The 27,768-nt window shown below is 41.1% G+C and overlaps 1 protein-coding gene and 1 long non-coding RNA gene across 5 annotated transcripts in view; one reads left to right on the plus strand and one right to left on the minus strand.

The window, feature by feature from the left end:
* The window catches only part of OSBPL8 (oxysterol binding protein like 8), a 72,840-nt gene extending 50,464 nt beyond the window's left edge, over positions 1 to 22,376 (minus strand). Inside the window, exons 1-3 of one of the 4 annotated variants that reach the window (XM_082241084.1) lie at positions 22,167 to 22,376; positions 6,594 to 6,681; positions 2,111 to 2,147 (exon numbers count right to left, since the gene is read on the minus strand). In XM_082241084.1, coding sequence (XP_082097210.1) covers positions 2,111 to 2,147; positions 6,594 to 6,635 — 79 coding nt within the window. In that variant the 5' untranslated portion in view covers positions 6,636 to 6,681; positions 22,167 to 22,376. Of the gene's footprint in view, positions 1 to 2,110; positions 2,148 to 4,040; positions 4,098 to 6,593; positions 6,682 to 8,891; positions 8,942 to 22,166 lie in introns of those variants that run through there. The other 3 variants (XM_082241087.1, XM_082241086.1, XM_082241093.1) reach the window with 3 other exon arrangements.
* Positions 22,377 to 22,487: 111 nt separating this feature from the next.
* On the plus strand, positions 22,488 to 27,529 carry LOC309542384. The gene is made up of 2 exons (XR_014224224.1): positions 22,488 to 25,983; positions 26,138 to 27,529. It is a non-coding gene; the product is annotated as an uncharacterized lncRNA (long non-coding RNA).
* The last annotated feature ends 239 nt before the right edge of the window (positions 27,530 to 27,768 follow it).

Consider the following 27,768-nt stretch of genomic DNA (forward strand, 5'->3'; position numbering starts at 1 on the left):
TCACACACACTGAATGTGGATACTGAGAAGAGATCCCAGACACTAACATAAACCAGAAAAATAGGAGTCCAAACTCTCACCCTTCAATTCCAGTAACATGATTTACTGAAGAGGCACCTTTCAGTGAAGGTGGAACTTCCAGGTGAGACAAAACTGCTGCTCCTATATAGGGCTCAGTCTAAGACTAACTGCTGCTGAAGCAACATCCGAGCAGGGCAAACTTTGAAAATATGGCACCCTGTGCAAGGCTAAAATTTGTATCTCATCCCCACCCCCCCACCTGGTTGTGACTAGACACTATCCAACAGGAGCCCCACAATGCACTTATGACTGCATTCCATTCAAGCACTTCCCTGGCAATCTCAACTGAGAAGCTGGGATTGGGCGAGAACAAGTGACAAAATACTGGTGTTTGAATGTTGAGTAAATGCAACGTTCACACAGCAGAAATTCAGTTAAGAGCAGATATATTGATTGGCGCAACTATACACTTTGCTTTTTTAAAATGACTACAGAGTGCCTAAACTGTTTAAGAAGTACAAATTCAATACAGAAATTCACACAATGGAACTAGTTGTGTGGAACTTTGGATCTCACTCTCTACATATGATGTCTCAAGACTTTTCCAGTACAAAAAGGAGCTTGCCAACCTTGCTCACTATAGTAGTGTGTTACAATTAGTTAAGAGAAGAGCTCTTCAACAGAATGGTGTCAGCTATCTGAGAAGACTTTAGCAGGCAGTTCCTTTTAATTGTATTCCAACAGGAGTAGTGCTAAATATTGCTTATTTATAGCCCCAAGAGAAATATTTGATAGCTGCCTATATATTTTTCATTTATCTCTCCAATATTGGGTTCTAGCAAGAACCCCTGGCTGGATTAGGAACATGCTACTGAATCAAGGCCTCTCAGCTGCTTTCTCTTCAAAATAGGAGCAGTAGCATTATGTACACTTTTTAAAAAGCTTAAATCAAGTAACACACTGTTTAGCCCCCCCCCCCCCCGAAATGCCATGATTCTTTGCATTACACAGTAAGCCAATTAGAGCTTACCAGGACTGCATATGCTCCTGGAGAGGAGCTCATCCCTCTTTGCTTCTCTCTCTAGTCCTTTTTTATTCCCACACTGCACTGAGCTAATCCATGGTTTGGCAAAGTGTGGTGTTCAAACCTGGGCTCACAGTTAAGCTCTCATCTTGTTAATTTTGAGTTGTAGACAAGAATAAACCCTGGCTACAGCTCATGGCTAGTTAGGAGAGAACTTCACCACACACTTGGGTTTTGGTGGCATGCTAAACATGCGAATAAAAAAGGCTGGAAGAAGCAAAGCATCTGTGACCCACAGCCATAGTTCGGCTTACTGGGTCATGTGAACTAGGCCAATGAAATTTTCTTCAGAACTATTGCATTATTCACATGCAAACTTATGCAGATTTAAAGCAAAACTCAGATGATTAATTGAATAAGATTTCCTTCATCAAGCAACAGCACTGCTGTAATAAAATCAGAATACTGAGATATAATCCCACAAGAGAACCTTAGTAAATTTAAATAATTAAATAAAAAATAGCTAATCAAATATAGCTAAAGATATTTAAGACAGCAAGTCAATATGGAACAACACAATTCTGTGCTTTATCTATTTGCAAGATCTTTTACCTCTTTACTATCACATGGATGGCTACTAGCTTCCACTTTGCTATTAAAACAGGGAGATTATCACCAACAGAACAAGGTTACTAGTCACTATAGTACAGACTAAATTATACTCTAATCAACAGAGCCATATATATGTGTTCCATTTTGAGAATGATTTAAATTTAGTTTTCCAACTTTAAAAAAAACCTAAGGCCCCATCTATTTTCACATTCTTGTTTATTTTCTTAAGGCACAGCAGACTTAAGCTTGTGCGCATGTACACACACATGTGCTTGCACACAAATGAACAGTTTCTGTAGTTCAGCTATTCCACCTCCCTCTGCTACTTTGTGTCTGATCATTCATTAAAAGCTCGGCACTTGACAGTGTCTAGTGGAAGAACCTAATCATGTCACGATCTGGGAATATGATAATATAGCTCTTCACATGTTGTAGCAGAAATCATTTACTTACTTGAGGATCCCTGGCAGTCTTTGATCTCATCATGATGCTTGAGGTGACGTGCAATTGAGTACGCAGAACAGCAGACAAAAGCAGCAAGGCCAAAAATGGAGAGGGAGAATATAGCAGAGGAGGCAGCCACAATTAAAGGCAAGAGAGAGAAAGGGAAACAGCATGTTAGTTTGAAACTAAAAATAAAAAATGCACATCATACCTGATTAATTTTCTTAAGAACAACACAGCACCAAAAAAAACAAGAGAAAACAAAACAAGTGTGCTTAGCAACAGGCCATTATTAGCTTTGCTACAGTTAATGAATGACTAATTTCTCCAGAAGTACAAATACTTTTCAAAATTATTTTTCATTTGTCCAATCACATAACACACCAACTTCCACTGTAAAAGGGATGCCTTTTACAATAAAGGAAGTTTAACTTTCATTCAATCTATTAATAGTAGAAAGTAGCTGCAGAACTTAAAATCAAGTCTTTACCTTCAGTTGACAACAGCTAACTAAATTATACTGTATAATACTGCATCAAATATAGTGAGTTAGAATGGAATCTTGTTCTAATGAGGGAGATGCATACAATATTGTCAAGTATATTATTAAAAATATGGATTTCAACTAGGCATAATAATTTCTTCCAACAGCAAACTGTGGTAGCTGAATGAATATCAATTTGGAAGCAAAACAGGGTAACCCAAAAAATGGGGGGTAAAGTGGGGGAGTAGTCCATAGGCAGCCTTGGGGAAGTGGGTGAGAAAAACGTTTGATGAATAATATGAAGGTTAAAAGATACTCCCTTCCTTCAACTACAGTGAGACAAGTCAACATTAGGCAAAGTGAGGCAACTGCTCCAAGCAGCGGTACCACCACCACCAAATGTCCTTTCTGTGCAACTCCCATTTCCATTTGTTGCTACACAACCTCTCCTGGGTATACCTCTAAACCGGCATGTTGTCTTAGCATGATGAAGAATGCAACCTGAACATCATGAGAAGATTCCAATTTCCATTCAGCTAGAGCTCTAAATAGAACTCCTCTCATAGACGGGATATTCTACAACCTTTGGGTTCACACTTAAATGATATAAAATTACATACTGATACAATTATACAATATTCTTTGTTATTATTAAGCATTGTTTTAAAATTGCACCATGCATTTGAGTTATTTAAAACCTGACAGGCACAAACCACTACTAATAGTACATCAAAACTGTTAGCAAGAGTTGCTGTAAAAGGCTGTCCGTCTAAGCAGAGGAAGAGCTGCTTGGCCTTCTTCATTTTCGCCTCTCCTCCCCTTGATCAAACATGTCTCCCCCAGCTGCTTTTCCACTGGGAGGGGGAGTAGAGATGAGTACAGGAGTAGGGGGAGTTCTTCCTTAGGGAAGAAAATTAGCTGTGGGAGATTTTGAACAATACATTCTGAAGGGAGGGTAGTGTAGTCTTTCTTCCATGGTTACTTTTAATATAAAAAGAAACACAGACCATCACCCACGTCTCTTATGGCCCTTACAGATATGGGAAAGCCAGAAACACATGTGTCTAACAGTTCTTTGTCATTCAGCACTTTAGTGGAGAAAGAAAAAAAATCATGATAAAATCAGAAATGTATGATTTTTAAAATAGTATCCTTTTGGAGGCGTTCTTTTGTTAAAAGTGAAAGATCTGCTATGTAGTCTAAACTTGATTCGTACCTACCATAATAAGCAACTGTCTAAATAGTTGCATGACTGAATATTTACATGTTCTTTGAAGCAACCAATGAACATCACTATGACATGAATGTTAATTACTATAATAATAATAATATTCAGTATGCATCTGAAATTCATTATGCTTAAACTATGGTGTTAACTAAAAACCTTACCTCGAATCTATTAAAATCTATTAAAATTCATTATGCTTAAACTATGGTGTTAACTAAAAACCTTACCTCCAATCTATTAAAATACTTCCTTCTCTGTTTAAAGATTCCTGTCTGTTATCTCTACTAAAGGAAAAGAAAATGTACCATATTAAATCAAGTTGATGGGGTGGGGGGCTAGCATAGCTCAGACTGTGTGCTTTAGTCTCAGGATCAATCCCTAAAACCTCCAGAGAGGGATGAGAAACATCTCTGTCTGGAATCCTAGAAAGCTATTGTCAGTCAGTGCAGACAATAGTAAGCTAGATCAGGGGTAGCCTTCCAGTTGTTGGTGAGGGCTTGGGGGAGTGGGGGTTGTGGTTCAACATCTAAAGGAAACCACACTGGTTACTCCTGAGCTATGTGGTTCTTAGTCAGTTTGAAAAACATGGGGAGTGGATCATGACCCACTCTGAAGTGGGTTAAACTAGCAACACTTTTGCTAAGAAAAGTAGGAAGATCTGCACACAGTCAAAAATAAAAATAACAATCAGGACTGTGTCCCGTATTGCAGATAAAAGGTTATAAGCAAGTTCAGTATCTGAAAAGTTTGAAAAACAACTCGCTACAAGAGAACTTTTGCCTTGCATTGGCGGTAACATAATTAAACAATGTTCAAGATTATGGAATATGTTTGCGCTGATAATGTTATGGAGGCACTTTGGGACTGTTTGAAGTTAGCATAACACATCTGAGAGCAATGCTACACATTTTAATGGACTTTTATTTTACAGTTATAGATTAAAATAATAATAATGGTAAGTCAAACTGTCATGAAACAATAGATTGAGTGTTGCAAATCAACTAGAATAATCACTTGCTAAATGAATGTCTTCCAAGCTCATTGTGAAAACTACATGTCATCTCTCATGCAACACTTTGAAGGAAAGAGGAGGAGAAAGACAGAAATAGCATCTTAAGCATAAATGACTCAGATGAGTCTTACAATGGAGCAACTATATTATCAGTACTTACATGATAAAATAGAGCAGAGGATAGTCTAGCCACTAAGACCTCCACAAGCCTGTACAACTGAGCAAATGCCAACAAGAGAAGCACTGAAATGGGAAAGCTGAGTGAAGCAGATAAAAGCTGATCGTCCAAGATTATTGTAATGGCCAGTATGTAAATATTTCAGCACTGCATAGCTAATTACTTTCAAGGAGCTCCTAAGCAACAGGCTAACACACAAGTCTACTGAGATCTGCTACTGCTATATTGTACTCATGGAAAAAATCCCTATATATACTGTACTGCCTCAAACTAATTAAAAGAGCTAAACTACAATTTGGCATATAAAAATCACAGTTCATATTATGTAGGAAATAAGCTAGAATTTAGTTTTTCAAACTCTTACAATGTAGCAGTTTACTTGTTGAATATAACAATTTATATAGAAGAATATGACTTCTTCAAAAACTGGGATTCAACATTTTCTATCATGCTGCTTACCTAATTAGAGATTTAGTTATTTCTTTCACTTGTTCATTTAAACATTTTTCTAAATCTCAAGCTGATTCTGGTGAGCCTAGAATACAGGCACATCCATTAGAGACAGGAAAAATGAATAATTTCACTAGTCAATGGCATCTATTTGACTTTGATTTTTTTTTGTCCTGGCCACAATATCATTAAATTGAAGCTTGAAATTAAGAAGTATATTCCAATTTGGTTGTGTTATCTCACACTCCTACCTTCCACATGGTTCAGGAAAAGCAGCCCCATTTTCAGAATGGCATTTTGTTTAACACTGAAATCTTCTATGCTTTTTCTGTTCTAACAATATTCCAAATCTTTGCAAACTACCACGTGATGGAAGGCGGTTGCTTTCACAATTCTTTATCTACCACTACCATTTCCTGTTGCAGTTGCTCTATATTCTGCTTCTTGTGTAACCCTGTTATTTCTTATTTCCTACCAGGTTCATCATGAGTTTCCTACTGGACCAGTTTAAACCAGCCACCACCAACCCGGGGCCCCCCAGAAGCTTGGGACTACAGCTCCTGCCAGCCCAGCCAGGCTGATGAGAGGTTTAGCCCAAGAGACATGGAGGGCAACAGGTTGGTGGCAGCTGGTTTAAATTAAATCAGAAGTGTGAAAAGGGAAAAAGCAAGCAAGCTGCAAGAGTTTATAAAAAGTATATTTGATATTCAATTTGTTGGGAAATTTTTACACTGTAGACACACACTGCAAGGCTCTACTCTACACTTTCTACTAAAATTCAACTGCTTTTGTGGTTTAAATTAGGTGCTACCAAAAGAACAAAACCATCAAAGCATTTCCCTCTTTTTTTCTTTTTTGAGGGTAGGGAATTCTTCTGACGATATGTGCTCAAACCTCAAGTAACTCTCTTTTACACACCTTCCCAGTGGGGCAAATTGTTGATGTTTATTGTAAAAGCAAAGGGGCACTCCTATTACCACTTACCTGTGATTAAGTCCCCCTGAACTCAATGGAATTACTTCTGAGTAGACATGTTTAGGATTGCAGTATTAGCTGGTTGTGAAGCTAGATGGCTGTCTGAGGAAATGCCCTTTGTTTAAGATTTAACCATTGCCAGTCACTATGTACAAAATTACTTACCGAAGTTCTATCCGGCTCCCCTTCAAAGCTAGTTGTCTCCATAATGAAGCAGAACTTGTCTTTCACTTAAAGTCCTTCCATTCTGTATCTATCAAGAAAAAAAAACACCTAAAATTAACTGTGAATATAGGTAACATATTGCAACTGAACGAATTACCTTTGATGAGTAACACAGCAGGACATATTGTTCACCACCAATACAATTTATTTCTAAAAATAAATAAATAAAGCAGTATTTGTAGATGATATACTGCTGACTATGTTAGAAAATAAAGAAAAGGTAGATAGGTGAGCAAATTTTGTTCTCCAAAGTATTTACACAATAGCTAACTGGATACAGATCGCTATTCAGTAATAGGCTATGTGAAGATTATTTGACTCTCAATTTAAATCAGTAAGTTGATGACAATAAGCTGATGATACAATGAACAAGCTAGAATTGATTTCAGAATTCTTTGCAGTTCAGTGGTTGTCAAAGAGTGTGGCAAGCCACAATAGTGTGGCAGGAGGGGATGGCAAGTGTGGCGGGAAAATTGAAGGACAATCAAAGAAATATTTAATATAGCATATAGTATCAAAATAGTTGTTTTTTAATTTGCAGAATATGGATAGATATATTTTCAAAATGAGAGCAAGAACATCAAGTGCAGGGCTGCCATACATTTGGGATTCATCCTCCAAAAATAGCGTCCGGGCAGATTTCTCAGAAAGTGATTAAAATGTCCAGGAAAATCTGGGCACATGGCAGCCCTTGGGGGGGTGAATTTCCTAAAAAATAACTCAAAAAAACCTCAGCAATTTTTGTGTCTGGATTTTAACTTTTTGAAATATGGCAACCCTAACCAAGTGATGCTACAAGCTCACATCTCTCATTGAGCTTGTATAAATACTTAAGGTACATATGTAAGAGGCTCATTTATAATTATATTTTGGGAATGATTCATGCTTTATACTTTCTGGGTGTCCCAGGATATTACAAAGTAATTGTGTCCAGTGTTATAAATCAAGCACTGTTAGGAGCTGTTTCTTTTTGTTTTCCAATGTATTTCTTATCCATAAAAAAGTTGGTGTTGCACGGGCAATTTTTTTTTTCCTGAAAGCGTGGCCCAGAGAAAAAAGTTTGAAAACCCCTATTGTAGTTGATGTTATTGGCCTTTGGGAAATCATGAAAGGACCTCTCCTCAAGATGTTATAGGAGCAAAAACGGGGGGAAACATAGAAAGCTGTTTTAACCATAATTGGTGCACTGGGAAGTTGGGGGTTACAGCTGAGGAAGGAAAGGTCAACCCTTCTTCATCTGATGCAACCTCCATGAAAATAACACAGCCCTCTAGCAATTAAGTTTTTTTAAAAAAAGCTAAAGCTCCATGTGGTGTGGTAAGTGAAAGAGAGGAGGGGTGAATGGGTGCTGTGGGGGGGTTGTATGAATGCATGTGTGTGTACAAGAGAGGGAATGACCCCATCGACTTTTTGCATTGGGTGCGTCTAAAACAGGCATGTGGCCCCCAGGCTGAAAAAGGATTCCCATATCTACTGTAACCTATTTGCATATAAATCACTTCTGTTTAAGAAGTTTCGAAGTACCATTTCATCATCATTATCAATGCCAATTAAATTCCCACAATCCTGTATATGCCATCCTCAACAACTGGTCTACAGTATCTGCAGCCATGATGTGAACTGCTTGCAGAAATTGTGGTTTCCACTAAATTCTCTGTATTGAATATAAACAGTACTATCCAATAATTCTGAAAGCACGGCACACAGAAATTTTTCGCCATTGTACAAGAACTACTGACAGTGACTAGTGCTGGAAAAAGTTTATAAATCCACCCTTCCCCTATAAAAGAAGCCAAAATAATTTTGTTATTGATGTTAGCAACAACAGAAGTGCCATAACAGAAATAAGGTTCTTTAAATCCTTAAGATCAAAGAAGCAAGATGGTAAAAGAAACACATCCCAGCAGGAAATATTTCTTTCATTCTCTCTAATAACACACAAACTTCTAGATAGAGACAGATATCAAAAGCCTGTTTGCATCAATGTATTTGAGCAATGCCAGGACAAAAACAAATCAATAAAAATATATGCAACTAATAACCTAATCATATGTATATTTACTCTGAAGTCATTTACTTCCAAGGTGGCAGTGCACATAGCATTGCAGATCGAGGTCCAGTTGCAGTATAAAGATCCCACTCCAATGAACCACTGTTTATCAATTCAGGAACAAGCCTTGTACCTTTCTAGTTATTCCTTCCCACCTCCCATCATACACTCAGCATTGATTAAGATACCTGGTTTGTGAAGCCACAGTTTCTTGTGTTGTCTGAACCATGAAACAGTAGTTTTAAGGCTTCCCCCAAATCAAGACCTGAATGTAGAATCAGATCCTGGTTTGAAATGAGGTGGTTTTTTTGTTTTGTTCAAACTTCCTAGAAAACTGTGGATTAAAGAAACCAGGAAGATTCCATCAATGGTGGACACACAAAGGGAGAGGGAAGCGTTAGGAAAAATATGTGAACACTATCATTATCAGATGAAGATACTAATGTCTGCAGTGGGCCTAAAGAAAACTTCAGCTGAATTTAACTTTTAGAGGTAAGGCCTCATACTTACTGCACAGAACAGGCAAAGCCCTGATTATTTTGTTCCGAACAGCAGTGGAAGCCATGGTAATGTTAGCAACTCCCCCACCCCACCCAGCAATGTGTAAGGCTACAAGTTCATGCATCCATGCATTTTGCTGTAACTCCACCACAGTCCGACCACAGGATCTACCCCCATAGGCTATCTATGTAAAAGAAGAAGTGAGGCATCTAATCATAGCCTGCATTTTTATCAAGGCTTATAGTTTGATTAGGGTCTGTATTTTAAAATGAGCTTAAAGATTTTCAAATGTTTTATGCCAGGCAGAAGACCAGCTGCCTAAGTACTTTGGCAAGATGTTTATCCTCCTGGACAAGGGGGCCCCCTGATTTATAGCAGAAAACAATTCTCAAAGTCAAAGGGAATTACAGGCTGAAGAACAAGGCTACACTGACCCTACATAATTAAAAGTTGGTAAACAGTAAAATAAAACCATGTGCCTCCATTAAACTTGAGCCATATCTTCCTAAGGTTAAAGGCCAAGAGCAAATGGCTAGAGAAGGGGAATGTAAACAGAAGAGGCTTTTTTATTTCCTATTTTATTTTGAGGCTGTAAACTAGTCCTTCCTTTTACATTGAGAAGGTTTATTCTTCTAAAAAGCTATCTATGATAATGTATGAAATATACTGGCTTAAATGTAATTATGCAAAGGATCTAGAAAGAAAGAAATGTTAAATTCTTATTTCATAGGGTCATATTGCTGTAGGAGACCAGGGGGGCAGATGAGCCCAGCCCCCTGCCAGACAGGAGGCGCCATTGAGCACTCCTGATATATGGTTGTCAGGCCTTTGTTTAAAGACCTCCAAAAAGGAGATCTTTCATTGATGATGCATGAGAATGTGAACCCAAGATCTCTGACATCTGTTTAAGATAAAAATTTAAAATTATTAACCATCTGTTTTGGAGGGCAATAGGGCAAGGAGGGCAAGAGGTGAGCTGGTAATTAAGGTTCCTTGTCGAGACAAATGTAAGATATATGACTACTTATTTGTCATTTATAGATAGAAGAATATATAGCTTTTTGTATCCCATAAAAGGCAATAGGAAATGGGTGTATCTTTTAGGATTGGTTATACCAATCAGCCAATGGGAAATTCAACCAGGCTGATTGGACAGAGGCAGCCAAAGGAGGAGCAAGGGGCCTGGGCTGAGGGAATATAAGTGCTGGCCATAATGGCAGGAGCCCAGGCCAGAGCTTGGTAACCATATACCACTGTGCCTCTCATTTATTTGTCTGACAAATAAATTATTATTTTAATTTCTCTATTGCTGCGTTGAATATTTCATTCCAGCTAAGCGTTAACCACAAGCAGGGTGCTACAGAAGGAGGGGGTGAATTTGATACTGCCTTCTGAAATATACCAAATCTACATGGCCACCAAAATGAAATTTGAATTAAAATATACATACTAAAATAGAATGGCCAAATTTCATGTTATTTCAAAGTTTTAAGTTTAGTCATTTGCTTAGGACACAGGACTTACACATTTGGGGACAGCAAAGGGTAGGGATTCATTGATTTATTCCAGCCTCACATTTAAACCACAAAATATATACCAAAATATATATTTTAAAATGTATTTAATCTCAGTGTATGCATTCTAAACATATTTTATTTTAAAACATGCATTTATAAAATATGTTTACACTTTATAAAGCTGAGAACTGTATCGCAATATTTAAAGAAGTGCAAAACCTGAAGATACTTATATTCCAATCAGTGTATTATTCCAGAGGCTGTGATTTAAGTCAATTTGCTTAAAATGTGGGTCAAATGAAGTCTCCACCATCCCCAGCAAAGGACTTCAAAATAGTTACTGCTCGGTCATATAACACATATTTCTTCTCCAATCAGTTACAGAGAGAAGATTCTGCAGGCAAAATTTTTGGCTGTATATTCTAAAAATAAAGACAATTCTTAACAATGATACATGTTCTCTTAGCCAAAGATATTTATGCTTCACTTAGATAGAAATGTAAAATTCAAATTTATAAATGGGGGAAAAAATACTACACTCACTTATCCAACAGATGGGCATTTACAAGTATTTTCCTCATTCAGCAATTAAGGCTTAAGTGAGAAGAAAATGAAGTAACACCTCCAACGCTTTCAACATGCAACTGCCACCTATTTCTATATACTGTTTATAATTAACCTGCATAATCATTCAGTCCAAAACATGAAAATGCAAATTGTCATATTGTATCTTCAGAAGCAGAGGAACAGATATTTAAATTATTTCCCTATTCGGGCCAATTCCTAACACCATAGTAAAAACACCTTTTGTCAACCAGAGGTTGCAATATGTAGCAATATGTATTTACTGTGAATCCCATGGCTTACCATGTTTATGAAACTTGCATGGTCATCTTATCCATTTAGTACTACGGAAGTCTGCATAATTACAATGTTTCTCATTCACTCAGATGAGACGTATAAGCTCATTTACACAGAGTAGTTTTCAAGCAAAAGTTGCTTCTCTCTTCACAATCTTCCATTTTTAAAATGTTTTTACTGAGCTTTTAAACAACAACATACAAAAAACAGAAATCTAAAAATGATATCCAACAGTCTCACATGAAGGAAAGTTACCATAATATAACCTTCCCTGTTACCTGGCAATAATGTTACTTCCCTTTCCTTAAAAATCACAAATTCTGTGTCAAAGTACTCTTGCAGTCCACTTGGTATGAAAAGTTGGGCCAACCTGATATAGTTAATTCAGAAATAAGCAGCCCTAATTTCAGTAAAGAAGACATGGCTGCTTGTTTTTCTCACTACTATATTTTATTTAAAGTCAGTCCCTTATGGGCTTCAAAATGACCCAAGAAACTACAATGCGCAAGCTTGATTTGAGTGCCGCAAACAAGTTAAATACATGATTAAACATGGTGTCTTTGGAGTCGTACCCCACAAATCCATTCAAACTGTTATAATGGAAGCAGTAACAATGTGAGTAAATGTGGGGAAGTCGGAAAGTAGTTATTTCTGACAAAACTACATTGTGGTTATAGTATGCAGCATAGCTTCATTTTCAACACAACTGCATTTTCAACACAAATAACTGCTGAAGTATTAGATGTTAAAGCTTTTACACTATCACAGATCAAAGTCAGCAATGCTTCATAAATGAGCAATTCATTACTGTAATTAATGGAAAAAAATTACTGATAAAAAGAAGGTAAGACTATAAACAGGAACTAGCTTTAAGGAAGATAATATTACCAATAAATGATATCACCCCTTTGGATAAACTACTGGAAAGGCTACTAATTAAGGTAGCCGTGTTATAGCCTTGGGCTTCTTTGGAATTACTGAAAATCAAGCTTTCCAGTTTGACTTGACACAAATAGAAAGGTAAGAATGAGAGGCTGTCATGTGTTAATTGGGCAATGAATCAGAGTACCAAATCACAGAGGTACTTTGTGGCAATAATGTTAAGCAGTCATTCCAAAAAGGCATCCCATATGCTATGTGCAAGGAAGTACTTTGTATATATGTCATACATTCACAATATCCCATTTCTAGGAGCTCCACTACCCTGTCATGAAGGTGGAGAGCAGAATTCCTATGCCCATAAAGATGATCACTTAGCAACCAAGTGGCAAAGGGAAATTAATTCCAGGAGGACATTTACATCTCCTTTGCCAAACAGTAAACTGACTCTTCATAACAACTCCAGCATGGCATGTGGCAGCTCCCACAATAAGCTGAGAGACCGGGAGGCTTGTAGCAATATGCAGCTTCTATTTTCAGGCCAAATCATTTCAGAGATAAATGTTTGAACAGAAAAGAGACAATGCCAAACTTAATGTCTCAGGATTGTCAGCTGCAAAGCACACTGCTTTGACTCCCATAGCTCATACTCATACGCTTTGAGGGTTGTTGTTTTTTTTTAAAAAAAAAAATACAATCAAGCAGTATATACTGTTTGTGAACCAGATAAATAGGTTTTACCCCATTAAGCAACCATTTTGCTTCGGTTAAACAAAAATGAGTTCCTCTCATATTTCAGAGTTCAGGACAAATCACACTGCTTTTTACTCTTCACCATACAGAGATGCTATGAAGGAGTAAGGGACATGGGTGGCACTGTGGTTTAAACCACTGAGGCTCTCGGGCTTGCTGATCGAAAGGTCAGAAGTTCGAATCCATGCAAAGGGGTGAACTCCCGTTGCTATGTCCCAGCTTCTGCCAACCTAGCAGTTCGAAAGCACACCAGTGCAAGTAGATAAACAGGTACCACTGCGGCGGGAAGGCCGCTATCTGCAAGGCCCTTTCCACCTGGCCTAGGGGGCGGGGCCCACACTTACCAGCCCCACAAAAGAGACTCCTCATGAGGCCAGAGGAACATCACCCGACTATTGTTTTATTGATTTATTGATTTAGTATGCTGTAAACCGCTTTGAGGTTTTTATTAAAAATATAAAGCGGTATAGAAATAAAAAATATATATATAATAAAATTAAGTAAACGGCATTTCCGCGTGCTCTAGCTTCCGTCGCGGTGTTCCGTTGCACCAGAAGCAGTTTAGTCATGCTGGCCACATGACCCGGAAAGCTGTCTGTGGACAAACACTGGCTCCCTTGGCTTAATAGCGGAGATTAGTGCTGCATCCCATAGTCACCTTTGGGTGGACTTAACCGTCCAGGGGTCATTTACCTTTAGCTTACTATGGAGTAAAGTCCAAGCTGTAGACATGATGAGAAGGCTACAAGAGATATAATGGCAACAAGACAGCACAAGAACTGCCTAAGTGAGTCTCCATTTTTTTATTGTATTGTTTAATTTCACTGCACACAGGTGGTGTAGTGACAATAAAAGTTTGTTATTATTTATTATTATTATTATTATTATTATTATTATTATGCTGAAAAGTTTCACTAACAACAAAAAAAGAACATGGAAGTCTCTTGCAGTGAACTGGAGACTTTCTGCAAAGAAGAAACAACCATACCTCTAGGCAGTTTCTTGAGCAACCTGCGAACATTTTAGACAAATTCAAATAATCTGTATAACCTTTGATCCTGCTTGTTCCTGAAAATACATAGCTGTGGGCAAACTAGTGAGCAACTCAGAAAGTCTTTCTTAGCAGAAACTGAATACCACTGACAAAATATTGCACCATGTTAGTGAGGTCTTGACACAGCCTTTCTCTTAGCCGTTGAGGATTTTAATAATAGATAAAAAAAACCATCAGCAGATAGCAGAATTGTAAGAATTAAAGATTTCTAAAGATCAAGATAAATAAAAGATCTTTAGTACCAAAAGGTCATTAAATTTGACATCAGATTAGCATATCCAGGGAGAGAATACCCCACACAGCACCTCTGCTGCAAAAACCTTCAGATAAAGGGCAGCTGGGGAAAAGGAGGGAGAATTACCGTATTTTTCGCCCCATAAGACGCACCGGCCCATAAGACGCACCTAGATTTTGGGGGGGGGGGGAAATAAAGGGGAAAAAAATTATTTCCCCCCCAGGTGCGCTGTGCTACACCAGGAGCTTGGGGTGTGCGGAGCTCAGCGCGCCCCAAGCTTCTGCGTGCCGGCAAGGTCTCCGCTAGCGTGGGAGAGCCGGGCGCTTCTCCCAGGGCTAGCGGACCCCTGCGCTAATCCAGAAGCTTGGGGCAAGCTGAGATCAGCGCGCCCCAAGCTTCTGCGTGCCGGCAAGCAGTCCGCTGCCGCCCCAAGCCTCGCGCACCCGGCAGGAGGTCCCACCGGGTGCGCGAGGCTTGGGGCGGCAGCGGACTGCTCGCGCGCACCAAGAAGCTTGGTCCGCTGCCGCCCCAAGCCTCGCGCACCCGGCAGGAGGTCCCACCGGGTGCACGAGGCTTGGGGCGGCAGCGGACTGCTCACGCGCACCAAGAAGCTTGGTCCGCTGCCGCCCCAAGCCTCGCGTACCCGGCAGGAGGTCCCACCGGGTGCGCGAGGCTTGGGGCGGCAGCGGACTGCTCGCGCGCCCCTAGAAGCTTGGTCCGCTGCCGCCCCAAGCCTCGCGCACCCGGCAGGAGGTCCCACCGGGTGCGCGAGGCTTGGGGCGGCAGCGGACTGCTCGCGCGCACCTAGAAGCTTGGTCCGCTACCGCCCCAAGCCTCGCGCACCCAGCAGGAGGTCCCACCGGGTGCGCGAGGCTTGGGGCGGCAGCGGACTGCTCGCGCACACCTAGAAGCTTGGTCCGCTACCGCCCCAAGCCTCGCGCACCGGCAGGAGGTCCCACCGGGTGCGCGAGGCTTGGGGTGGCAGCGGACTGCTCGTGCGCACCTAGAAGCTTGGGGCGCGCTGAGCTCAGCACGCCCCAAGCTTCTAGGTGCGCGCGAGCAGTCCGCTGCCGCCCCAAGCCTCGCGCACCCGGTGGGACCTCCTGCTGGGCGCGCGAGACTTGCAGGCATTCGCCCCATAAGACGCACCCCGATTTCCCCTTCATTTTTGGAGGGGAAAAAGTGCGTCTTATGGGGCGAAAAATACGGTAATGTGTAGGATTAGGAGATCACTATTACTACAAATGCTACAAATTATAGATTTATTCTACTCTGCCTCCCTCCAATAATACACACCAAGATCCTTTAAATGGCCAGTAACCACTTTCTTTCACTTCTCTAACAAGTGGGCAAAGACAGTAAAATAAAAGCAGAGTCAAGATGAAAATGAGAGAATGGAAATGAAACAAGAGCAGCTAACATATGCAGAACAAGACACCATCAGCAGAAACAGGATAGGAGGAAGCAAAAGGTAGTCACCACTGCCTTCAACTTTACAAATCCTTAGTCAACAACTAGCTTTATACAATTTTAAACAGAGGAACAGAACCACATAACAATGACTTCACTAGAAGGAGAAACTCCAAGACATACTTTTAAGATTGTCTAAAAGCTACTTGCTTTGGAGCACTTTTTCTGGAGTGCAGCTATATATCCTGATTCCCATCATTGCACTTGGAACTCACACTGTCACCACAAGCAGGTTGTTTAAAGGTTTTATTTAGCAATTCAGTACAGCGCACAAACTTGAGCCTACAGGTTACAATGTCATAAAGCACAGAAGACCTCTAAGGTGCATGACTAGGTACTGCTAAGACGTTTATCCAACAAGTGACACATATCCTAGACTCTGCTTTTGAATGAATGGGCATGACTATTTGTGCAGCAAGCAGCCCAAGTCTGAAGACTGACCAAGCAAATGGGCACGCCTCTGAGCAGACTGGGCATGCAGCACTGGCATGAGCTGGTGCTGGTGCCCTTGAAGATGAAGGCATCAAGCTGGCTCACTATCCATTTTCTACCCAGGTGCCTCTCTCAAAGCAGATAGCCCCTCCCTCACAGGAAAAGAGTCTCAAGCCAGCTCACTTGCAAGTACTGAAGCCTTCAGAAGGCCCACAGGCAATTCACTTGAGCCCTCCTGTGGATCTGAACCTCTTCATCCCCCAACTTCCCGTGAACCATCCACTTCTTGGGTTCCTGAATCATCAATCCCCAACCCACTAGAGCCCTTGTCCAGATTAGATTCCTCCAGGTCCCTGAGCTCCTCCCAGTCCTCCTTTGAATGATATCACCCTCTCCAGGAATTCTCCAGGTGACTCACAACACCATATGGCCTTGGGCCTTCTTTGTGGTAGCTTCCTCAATCATGAGATCCACTTGCCTTACTTCTCTTACCTCTCACACCATTGATAAAGCAAAATAAAAAATCAAGAAGGCTGTCAGTTGCTACATTTTAATGAGTTTTATAGACAGCTAGTTCATTTTTACTTGTAAGTGATTTAGTTTAGAGTTACTGTATTTTATTTGTTTATTTGTATAAGCATTTCACTATTTTTGTAAGCCACTGCAATAATATTCCATGTTAGTTAACATAATAAATAAATAGGATGAGTCTATTAGCATAACATAAAATTATCTGTGTATATTGCAGCACATGCAGCTCAGTTTGCAAACCGTCACACGCCTTTTTCCGCTTTCCACACTTAAAACTAATGTTCTTAAACTGGCAACAAGCCTGCTTACTGCTATATGAATCTGCAGTTTGAGCAACAGTGCTGCAGAATCTTTGATAAGATATCATAGCAAGTGTAAATTTTTCTAAGTAATCTATGCAAGTCAGCCAAGGCAATCATTTTCCAAATTATTTCCAAAGGCGGCAAAAGCAGAATAAGATCTTGAAGACCTGATAGAGTAAAGTAAGTTTACAGACAGTCCTCAAAGCACTTGTACAGATAGAATCCCCAAAGGAAAAACCATTTGAGAATTGTAAGCATACACTGAGAAATTTGAAACTAAATCAACACTTTAAAGGATGGGAGGAAAGCAGAGGAATACAAAATAATATTAAGACAAGGAATGCATGGTTCCAAAGGCACTCATACACTCTAGTTTGAAGAAAATTTGCCTGGTAACTCTGCATATGAAAAAGAGTAAACAATAGAACAGTGGTGCTATATGTGGCACACTAATTTATCTCTGACCACTAGAGAAAACTATTATGCAAAAATATTATCTGAAAACTATCATATTTAGGGAATCAGGAACAAATCTGGGTAACTACATATTTTTTAATGCAATGTTAACATTTTATATCAGATAGTAATCTGATCTATATAATTCAGTGAAAGGGTTTTTTTAATGCATATTTGAATTGCACACCCTAGACGACTGAGCTGCAGTCTAAAATTAAGCTAGCATATTGTTCTGTTGGCTGCTACAGATATTTGCACAGCAGTGAAACCAACCAATATTTGTTTTTGGTTTAGAGTTCTGTTCTTCAGAGAGCCAAGATCCAGTTGCATCCTTTTGGGGATTCACAAAAATGCCAGCAACGTAAATAAAGAAAACAAATCACTTGTAGTATATGTGCAACATATGTGAAATGACTAGTTTTCATGAGATTTTTTAGGACTGAGGGCCCTTGAAAAAAATGTAAAAATAAAATTACTCCACAGGAAACAAAAATAATGTTTGCAAAATTTCTAATGAAATTAGAATCATTTTACAGTGAAAAAGATTTTTTTAAAGCCCTGCATCTGTCAAGACTCCCAGATATATTAAAGGTAGTGTGCAATAGAAAAGCAAATGTCAGCAGACAAACTTTCCAATCATAAGCTGATTCCGACATACTTGAAAAAGTAGAACTTGGAAAAAGGATTTTGGAGGTAGAGTCACAGATTAAATCATGCTCAAACTGAATTTGTACAAGGAAATCCTGTCTGCTCTCAAATGGGAAAGAAAAACGTTTTTTGCTATACGGGAGCAAAATCACTGAGATTTCTGAGAAAGGCAGCCCAGTGGGGAAAGATATACCTCAGAAAGACATCCAATAAAGAATGAAAAAATCTTAACTGCAATAACTGTTACTAAAGAAACGAGGCAGCAGGGAGAACAGAAGGAATACAGTAAATGCGGGGCAAAGGAGATAAATGCACATATTACTGAAGGACGTATAGCTCTTTCCAGCAGTCAGCCCTCAAGCACCTGGGCAATCACAGAAACAGAACTATACACTTGCATGCATGCACTCAAAATCCTGTCTCTTGTACAATGATTTTGAAGACAATCACATATATTATAAATGTCTATGCTGAAGTATTCTTCCACAGCTGTATGGTCTCTGTAGTTACAAAAAACAAAACAGACAAAGCAGTATCCTTATTAAATTCAATAAACTTGTGTTGGCATGGAAATGTGCAAGTTTTTTAGTTACACAGAACCATGAAGCAGAAGTGATCTAGATCACAAATTCACAAAAATCAGGATTAAGGTTTTAATCACTTTAAAGTGGCCTCTTCACAAAACAGTATTAGTTGACCAGACGAAAGAGATTTGTGTATGTAAATAAGCTCCATTTTTTACAGCCCAATTCAAGGTGCTGGTATTTACCACTGAAACCCTAAACAGGGCCAAGATATTTGAAACACTCCCTTCTTCCATATGAACCTGCATGTCGGATAAAATAATAATCCAAGACACTGCTGTATACCCTACCACCAATAAAAGGTTAGTTAGCAGAAATATGGACAGGGCCTTTTCTGTGGCAGCACATTGCTATGGAATTCTCTTACTAGGGAAGTTAGACGGTCTCCATCACTGGCCCCCATGACATTAGGGTGGGCTATGTATTTTTTATTCTACTTGCCTTTTGTTTTTTTAATTTGAGACTGAAAGTTTAACTCTGCTCTTTTGGTTTTTGGTTTTTGATATTCTAATCCTGATATAGTTTAAATTGGTTTTTATTTCATTTTAACTTTTGTAACCTGTCTTGGGGCCTTTAGGGAAGAAAGGTGATTTATCCACAAATAAATAAATGTTTGGTGTTATATACATCCTAAATGTTGTAACAGAAGAATTCACTGGATCATGGACACAATACAGTAATCAATGCTGTTTAATTTATAAAAGGTGAGCCAGTGGCGATGAGCCACCAGAAACTGGAGCTAGCCTCATTTCCAGAGTCAAGCACGAGCAGTCGGCGATGTGGAAAATGGGATCTAAAAGATCCCAATACTCCTTACCTGCTATCACCACTGCTGATAATTCTCTTTTCCCCACCCCTATTAAATTTTCTTTTGTCTTTTTCCTTTCATATGCCCACTGCATTTATGTTATTTTTTAACAGCAAAGTATCCAGAAGCTAGATTCTGGTGAGGTTCCCAAACAAAAGGCTGTAAAACTCTTGTACTTGCAACCTACCTCAAGTTGGTGACACTGCCAGTAAAAACAGCCCTGCCTTTACAGATTCATGCAAACAGAGACCTGTTCATTGCCACGACAACTGGCAAATTATGTATGTATGCATGCATCATGCTGGATTCACCACAAAAATATATCCTCCTGCACCTGCAGCGAGTGCAAAAGACATGTTGATGTTTGCTAGGATAGAGGCGGCATCAGCACAGGGGAGGTTATTTCAAACAGTCAAACCAACTACAGAGTATTCTTAAACCTGCCTTGGTACTAAAAAATTGCCCAATCTTGCCAAACACAACTGCAGGCCATATCCAGAAAGTCTAGTTGGTCCTCTGACCTTGCAACAACTCATCCTTTCCTCAGATGTTTTACAACTCATTTTTTCCATTATTTTCTGTAGCTGCAGAATTTCTGAATGGTGCAAGGATGCACCGCAGAACTGAGGGAGAGTTTCTATTGATGCAACTCTGTTTCTATGTTATAACACCAATCACAAAATCTAAAGTGTGAACAGAATCATGACCTATTTAGAAACATGTTGTTGGCATCTGTCTGTCTCCAGAGAAAAAAAGTGCACCTCCGGGGTTTAAGTCAAACCACTGCGTTAGCAGCACCTGAGTGACCTCCCTGGGATGCAAGCCTGAGCAGTGTGTATGGAGGCCCTGGGCTGTCCAGAAGAAAAGATCCCTCCTTTTGGCCTTGGTGATGTGGTCCAAAGGAAAGGAAAGCAATGTGTTTGGCACCAGCTTGGCTGCAGGAGTTGACAGAAGGAGGCGTATAAGGCGCCATCCAATTGTCTTAGGGACTCCACTCCAGATTTGTGTTATATCCCGCAAAGCAGCAGAAGTTTAGAATCATAGTTTTCCTCCTCCTAGATGGGTTCCCTTCCCTTCCCTTGACAAGCCCCATTTGTCACTCACTTCCCTCTGCAGCACATGAAGAACCGCTTTCTTGATCACCGGACCCGTTATTGGTCTCATCCTCTTAATCTGCTGGAGCCTGTCTTTGAATGCAGGGGAAGTCCCTAACTCACTGAAGGTTTGAGACACATCAGTTATACTCACCTGGTTTAGCAGGCCAGTTGAAGAAGTTCCATGGGTGTGGCCACTGTCACATGCTGACAGCTTCTAGGAGCCACAGGTGAGAACTGAGTGTGGGGTGGGGACAAAGGGCACAACATGTCCCACTAGAGGTAGTATTTCCCACCACAACACCCCATATACCCCTTCAGAAACAAGCACTATATAAATTAGAGGGGTGTGCTGGCAGGTAAATTTGCATAGAACCAACTAGAAACTGCATTCATAATTATTTAGGAGCACATAATACATACCTTATCCTCAGAATAAATAACCCAGCTGCTGCCATACACTCAGACTCCTAGTAAACAACTGACCAACCCACTTGCACAGGGTTGACTAATTGGAGGAAGGAAAGCAAGTACTGAAAAATCCATGTCAAGTTGTGGGACCTGCCAATTATTGGTAATGAGAACAACAAGGTAGGGTGTGATTACTTTGCAACTTATATGGCACCACCCTATTGCCTGGTTTTCTTGCTTAAGCCTCTTGCAGCACCTTTCAATTCCCCTCCGCCCGCAAATTGGTTATATAGCTATCCCTTAGCAGCTCTGTAGAGGGGCAGGCCGGCAGGGTAACTGGCACTCTTAGTTATAGGTGGAGGAAACCAGAGAAAAACTGCCTGATTGCCCTCTATTTACAGGAAGTTACTGAAAACACGTGTTCTAAACCTAATATATAAATATGATGAATTCAAGTAGAGTACGGCACATTAAAATGTGGCTTGTCAGGAACCTTTATCCACCTGACCTATTGTTACAGAGATAGAACCCACGTGGGCAAGACCAGAGAGCAGGTATAAGAATTAGGACTCACTCCCAGTAGTTGCCAGTTTCCATCGCTTCCACCCCCGCTCCCTTGGGCCACAACAGCTCTTTAACTTTTTTTATGACAGCAGCACCGGCAGGAACGGAGTCCCCTCTCGCCTCCGTGACTGCTGTCAGAACCCGCCAGGGCTGAGAGACGTGCCCAAGGTCACGCCGCGCCAGCGCCCAACCCGGGACCCCCCCCCCTCCCACAGACGCTCGTCTGAATGCGCAGGGCCCCCACCCCGGCGTCTTCCCCACGGCCGCGCATCCTCACTCTGGGCCAGCAAACGCCCAGTGGGACAAGGGCGCCCCACGGCTGGCTAGGGCAACGCCCCCCCACCCCACCCCCGTCCTTCTTACCTCGGTTCCCAGGGGTCCCCGGGCGAAGGGGCGGAGTGACCCCCTCCGTCCCCCGGACCCGCCACCCCCGGAGAAAGGGGCCGGGCCAGAGCGACCAGAGATGGCTTGAGGAGGAGAAAAGCGGAACGCCGCTGAGGGAAGCGCTGCCTCCGCCGCTCCCCCCCCCTCACCCCGCCGCTCGCGCTGACTGAAGCCGGTCGGCCGCGCGCCCGCCTGCTCGCTCTTCTCCCCCTCCCCTCCTCACTCTCCCTCGCGGACTCGCTGCCGTTGCAGGTTCGGAGTCGCCGCTTGATGCTCTCATCAACGGCCGCCGCGCTACCTCTCTATCGCCTCCTGCGCACAGACCCTGCTGTGGAAGGGGACCGGCGCACGGAGGGCGGGAGGGGGGAGCCTTTCGCGCGCAACCACGCCCTTCTCGGGGATCACGTGATAGGGGATCCTGGGCACGGCGCTGAGGTAACAGGCGGAGACGCCGCCCTCTGGGTTTTTATTATTTTTTTAATCCGCTCGTTCTGCAGAGCTACATGCAGGCCTCGCGCTGTGGGCCCGCCCTTTTTGTCTCCCGAGGTCCCTGCGCAGAACAACCTGGCGAGAGAATACGTACTTTGGCCTCAGTTCACACGCACGCATATATACACACGCGCGCTCTCTTCTTTCCCCAGGGCCAAGCAGCTCAGGACTTCGGGTTGGGGGGCGTGCGCGTTCAGGGCGCCACCCCATAGACAGAAAAGGCATTTTTTTTTGAGCTTTTGCTGCAATCGTCGCAGCAGGATATTTAGCCCAGATCATCACACCCCCGTCTCCCATCAGGGTTGCAACCTCTGGAACTGCATTACTAGGCATTACTGGGGAAGATGTGGAATAAGCTCAAATAATCGTAATCTTTTTTCCATTAGTTTCCTTCCATTAAAACAATGTTTTATGTAAGATCTGAACTGTTGCTAAAAGCAAATTTTAGCTCATTCATCCGGGACCTGAAATTATGTTAACAACTTAAAACGTCTGGTTTTGCAACTATCCAGCTAGCTGCTGCTTCCTATACATAGCTGAAATCATTATCGGAGTTCTTCGTGTTTGATCTTGCAGCCCCCTCCCTAGAAACTTCTTAAAACACTGCATCTTTCGGACAAGCCGCACTAATTTGGAAGTATACTCTTTGGATGCGTGATTCTCTACACTGCCCCCCACGCCTACTTTTACATGTAGCTTAATAGCTAAATATACTTGTGTAATGGACATGGATGGCTTAGTGATGGCTGCTTAAGACTAAAAGCTTGAGAAGAGTTAATGTGTGCTTAAGCCTATTGAGTTCAGCGGGTTTAGGCACGCCTCTCTTGATAGGATAGGCTTGGATTGTACACCATAGTTGGTGACTGATGGTTGTTAGTTACTGGACACCCACCTACTGTAGTGCAGTTTGTAGGAATAAAGTTTCACAGAGTTTTCCTTTATCGAGATGGGCTACCAAGTTGAGTTTTTGTAGAATGCTTCCAAAAAGGGGGGAGGAGAGCTCCAAGAGAATTTGCTTTCTTACCACTTTTATTGAGCTAACATATACTGCTGAGAGCAGCTTACAGAATTGAAATATAGAGACAAGGAAGTGCCAGCTGATTGTAAAGCATATAAGGTGAGCGGGTGTTTTTAGTGTTTCCACTAATATGTGAAGGGAAAGAATTAAGAAACTGCTCCTTCCCTGCTCACAAGCACTAGTTTAAGTGACGCTGGCTTTACATAACATGTAGAAGAGAGGCTGGATCTAAATGCAGTGGTAAAGGTAAAGGGACCCTTGACCGTTAGGTCCAGTCGTGACCGACTCTGGGGTTGCGGCATTCATCTCGCTTTATTGGCCGAGGGAGCCAGCGTACAGCTTCCGGGTCATGTGGCCAGCATCACTAAGCTGCTTCTGGCAAACCAGAGCAGCGCACAGAAACGCCGTTTACCTTCCCGCCAGAGTGGTACCTATTTATCTACCTGCACTTTGACGTGCTTTCGTAGGAGGTGTTAAAATGAACTACCATGCCAGGTTGCAGTTAGAGCAGCATCCCCAACCAGGTACCCTCCAGATGTTTTGGACTACAACTGGCATCAGCCCCAGCCAGCATGGCTAGTGGTCAGGGCAATGGAAATTGTCCAAAACACCTGGAGGGTCCCTGTTGAAAATTACATCCTGGACAGCTTAATAGGATGGGTTGTCACAGCTTTTACTGTGAACTAAAATGTTGCTTGACACCTATAGACTCATAACTCAGAAAACTGTTCTGCATTTTTGGCCTTTATAACAAGCTTTCCAGCTCAGCAGCCTTTTCAGTAAGCATTTTTCCATTTTCCCTTTGTGATATGACTGCAGCACAAAAGCTTCATTATCTGATTCTAATGTTTGTTTACATCACAGTTCTGTTCCTTGAAGACAGGTTTTGCTGTCTTCGGTGTATTTTATTAATAATTCTTCCCTTAGAGCAAACCTCTATAAATAAAACTCCTACGTAAAAGAAATATTCCCAAGAGCCAGACATTAAATGCTCTCCAAGTGTAAGATTTCAATAGATTTGCTAACTCCCTATCTTTAAACGGCTTCGGCTTGTGAGCTATGGAGGGGGAGAAGATGGTCAATGAATCTACCTTCCCTGTCCCAGTTATCTTGTTTTCTAGATGGAAGTGGAATACAATGGAACCTTGGTTCTCAAATGGCTTAGTTGATGAACAAATCGGAACCCAAACGCCGCAAACCCAGAAGGAGATGCTTTGGTTTGCAAACTTTTTTCGGAAGCCAAACATGCTATGCTTCTGTTCTGAGTGCTTCTGCTGAAGTCTGTCAGCTGGCGAGTCCCGAGCACCCATGCAACACAGAGGTGATATTTGGAGCTTATATTTGGTGCTTTTGTTTTTCGACTTTTTCAGTGATTTTCTTTTTGCAACTTTTTCGGTTTATTTGTTTTTGTGACTCTGTGGAACCCAGTTCAGCTACGGTATTTTCAAAAGCACTCTTGCAATTTGATTGTGTGACTGTGCGGAAATGGATAAAAGCTGCAAAGCCAAGAGAACCATTAACAGAACAACAAGTCCATGGGCTTGCAAGTGAGTAGTGATGATGTGGAGGAGTTAGTGAAGGACCACAAAACGGAACTCACCACAGAAGAACTTCAAAACATTCTGATGGAGCAGCAACAGACAGCAACTGAGGAAATATCTTCAGAGCAGGAGGAGAGCAGAAAAAGTGTATGCAGTGCAGTGATCAAAGAAATGCTTGCAAAATGGGCTGATGTGCAAACTTTTGTTGAAAAATATCACCCTGATAAAGCTGTTGCAATTCACGCCACTTACACTTTCAATGAAAATGTGATGTCTCACTTTAGACAATTTTTAAAACATCGGAAAATGCAACTCTCAATTGAAATTTTTTTAGTGAGGAAAAGAATTAGCGGGTCTGAACCAGATGTCAGTGGTTTAAAAAAAGCAAGGGAAGGAATGGTAGGAGAGGAGTCACCGATTGTGATTCTGGAAGAGGACCCCGACCCCCCCATCCAAACAACAATTATCATCAGTGCAGGAAAGAAAAAATTTAATTTTCATTTTTATCATGTACAATACCGTTTTATTTATTTTACAGTACAGTACATTGTTTATCGCTTTCATTTTATGGGTCATTGGTCTCGTTAGATAATAAAAATAATGTTAAATCGCTGTTTTAGGGGTTGTTTTTAATCGTCTGGAACGGATTAATCCACTTTGCATTACTTTCTTTGGGAAACGCACTTTGGTTCTCGAACGTTTTGGAAATTGAATGGACATCCGGAATGGATTTAGTTTGAGAACCAAGGTACCACTGTACTGTTTTCTCAAGAGGGTGTGAGACAAGGATGGACTATTTGATGCACAAGTAGAAATTGCTAAATATTCACTTGTGAGCTTTTAAAGGGCTTTTGAGAAAATAGTTGGGCAGGGCTCACTTTGTTGTGCTGGATGCCATTTAGATGTTGTTTATACTGTATCAGTTCAACCTAAAGAGAAAATTGGACAGCCCAGCAACCACTGATACTTGGAATTCATTCAGATCCTGTTCCTTAGGAGACACTACAAGCAAGTTTTAAAATAAATTGTACATAATATTTTGAAATTAAAAAGCTGTTAAAAATAGTTCCATGGTGTTTAGCTTTGGCTAATCTATTTACATTTACCGGTAAGTAAATTGTAGAGGAGTTGCTGACAAACATCTGCATGGGTGTTCTGCTCTCATCTAGTAGCTCAAGTGATGCAATGCTAATCTTCTAATTGAGAATAATAATGTTTATGAAACTTCATTAGAGACCTAAATACTTAAGCATACTACTTAAGTGAAACCGATGAGAACAAAAGCAAGCAAGAAACCGGACAGAGCAATTCTCTTCTAACGTTGCACCAGAACCAGACATAGACTAAGCACAATGCCAGATGAGCAGCTCTTACATTCAATGCATGCTAAGTCTGGGAGAGGAGGATAAAAACACATCAACCAGAAAATCAAACATTTCCACAGCCCACCAGTCAGGGACTGTTCCAGCAACATAGCCCACATGCAACACTGAAACGAACTCTTAACAGTGGGAACATGTCCCCTTTGTCATAACACACAGCAAGCAAATATTGCCAGAGCACCCACAATTCATCAACCCTAGTGGCAATGCCAACAATATTGCTTCCAATTCCAAAGCACCCTTACAAGTATTCCGATCTTCTTCACGCTTCTCACAATCACAACTTTGGAGCAAAAGAGAATAAGAGAGGAATATCTCCCATTGCACTGAATGCAATGATTTGGAATTGAATTTTTTTCTCCTAGGTCTGGGACTAGTGTAAAGTTATACTTTTGATGAGGGTGTGGCTGAAGACTGAATGTTTGTGGCTCCCATGTTAGTGTACTCCTCCCTTGTGCCACTCGGTGTTATGTATGCCAGGGGATCCTGTGTTTCATTGTAATGCTTTTTGAATCTCTTTAGCTCCTGTGCTTTGCAAGCCTCAGAGCTCCAAGGTGAGGCCCTTTTCGCAGTCTCATTTTATAGCACTAAATGACAGTTGTGTTTAAGAGGCCTGCTACTTCATCATGACACACTCATGAGTCCATTTTCTGCCAGCTGAGTGTTCCAGCTGTAATCTCTCAGCCAACAGCTCTTCAGTACTGTATAAGATTGATTAACAAAAGTAGAAGGGACTGTTGCTGAGTTGGGCACATTCATTGATTCTATCACAAAGTAGATTCCATTCTCTTAACATTGCTGGGTTGAGTGGATTAAAAAACATGAGTCTTAGAGCAACTGTTAAAACAATTACTCATAATGAAGGAAGAGCAAAATTTAGTTCACATGACTTAATAAAGAAATCACATCAGACCTTAGTGGTGTGATTTCATCTCTTTATTTCATCAGCATGAGTTACACTTCTAACAAAAACACAATATAATTAATTCATTTATAGTCCCTGGCAACACAGAACTGAGAAGTCACGAACCTCAGCCTTTCAGATCCTGAAATGTCGAAGTCTAATACATAGAATTTTTCAAAGTAGTTAGATTTTGTGGAGAGGATCAGTGGGAAGAAGACAACCAGCAGCCAAAACTACTTAGAAATAC

The sequence above is a fragment of the Podarcis vaucheri genome (assembly GCF_965113315.1).
Source record: "Podarcis vaucheri genome assembly, chromosome: 10".
Lineage (NCBI taxonomy): Eukaryota > Metazoa > Chordata > Lepidosauria > Squamata > Lacertidae > Podarcis > Podarcis vaucheri.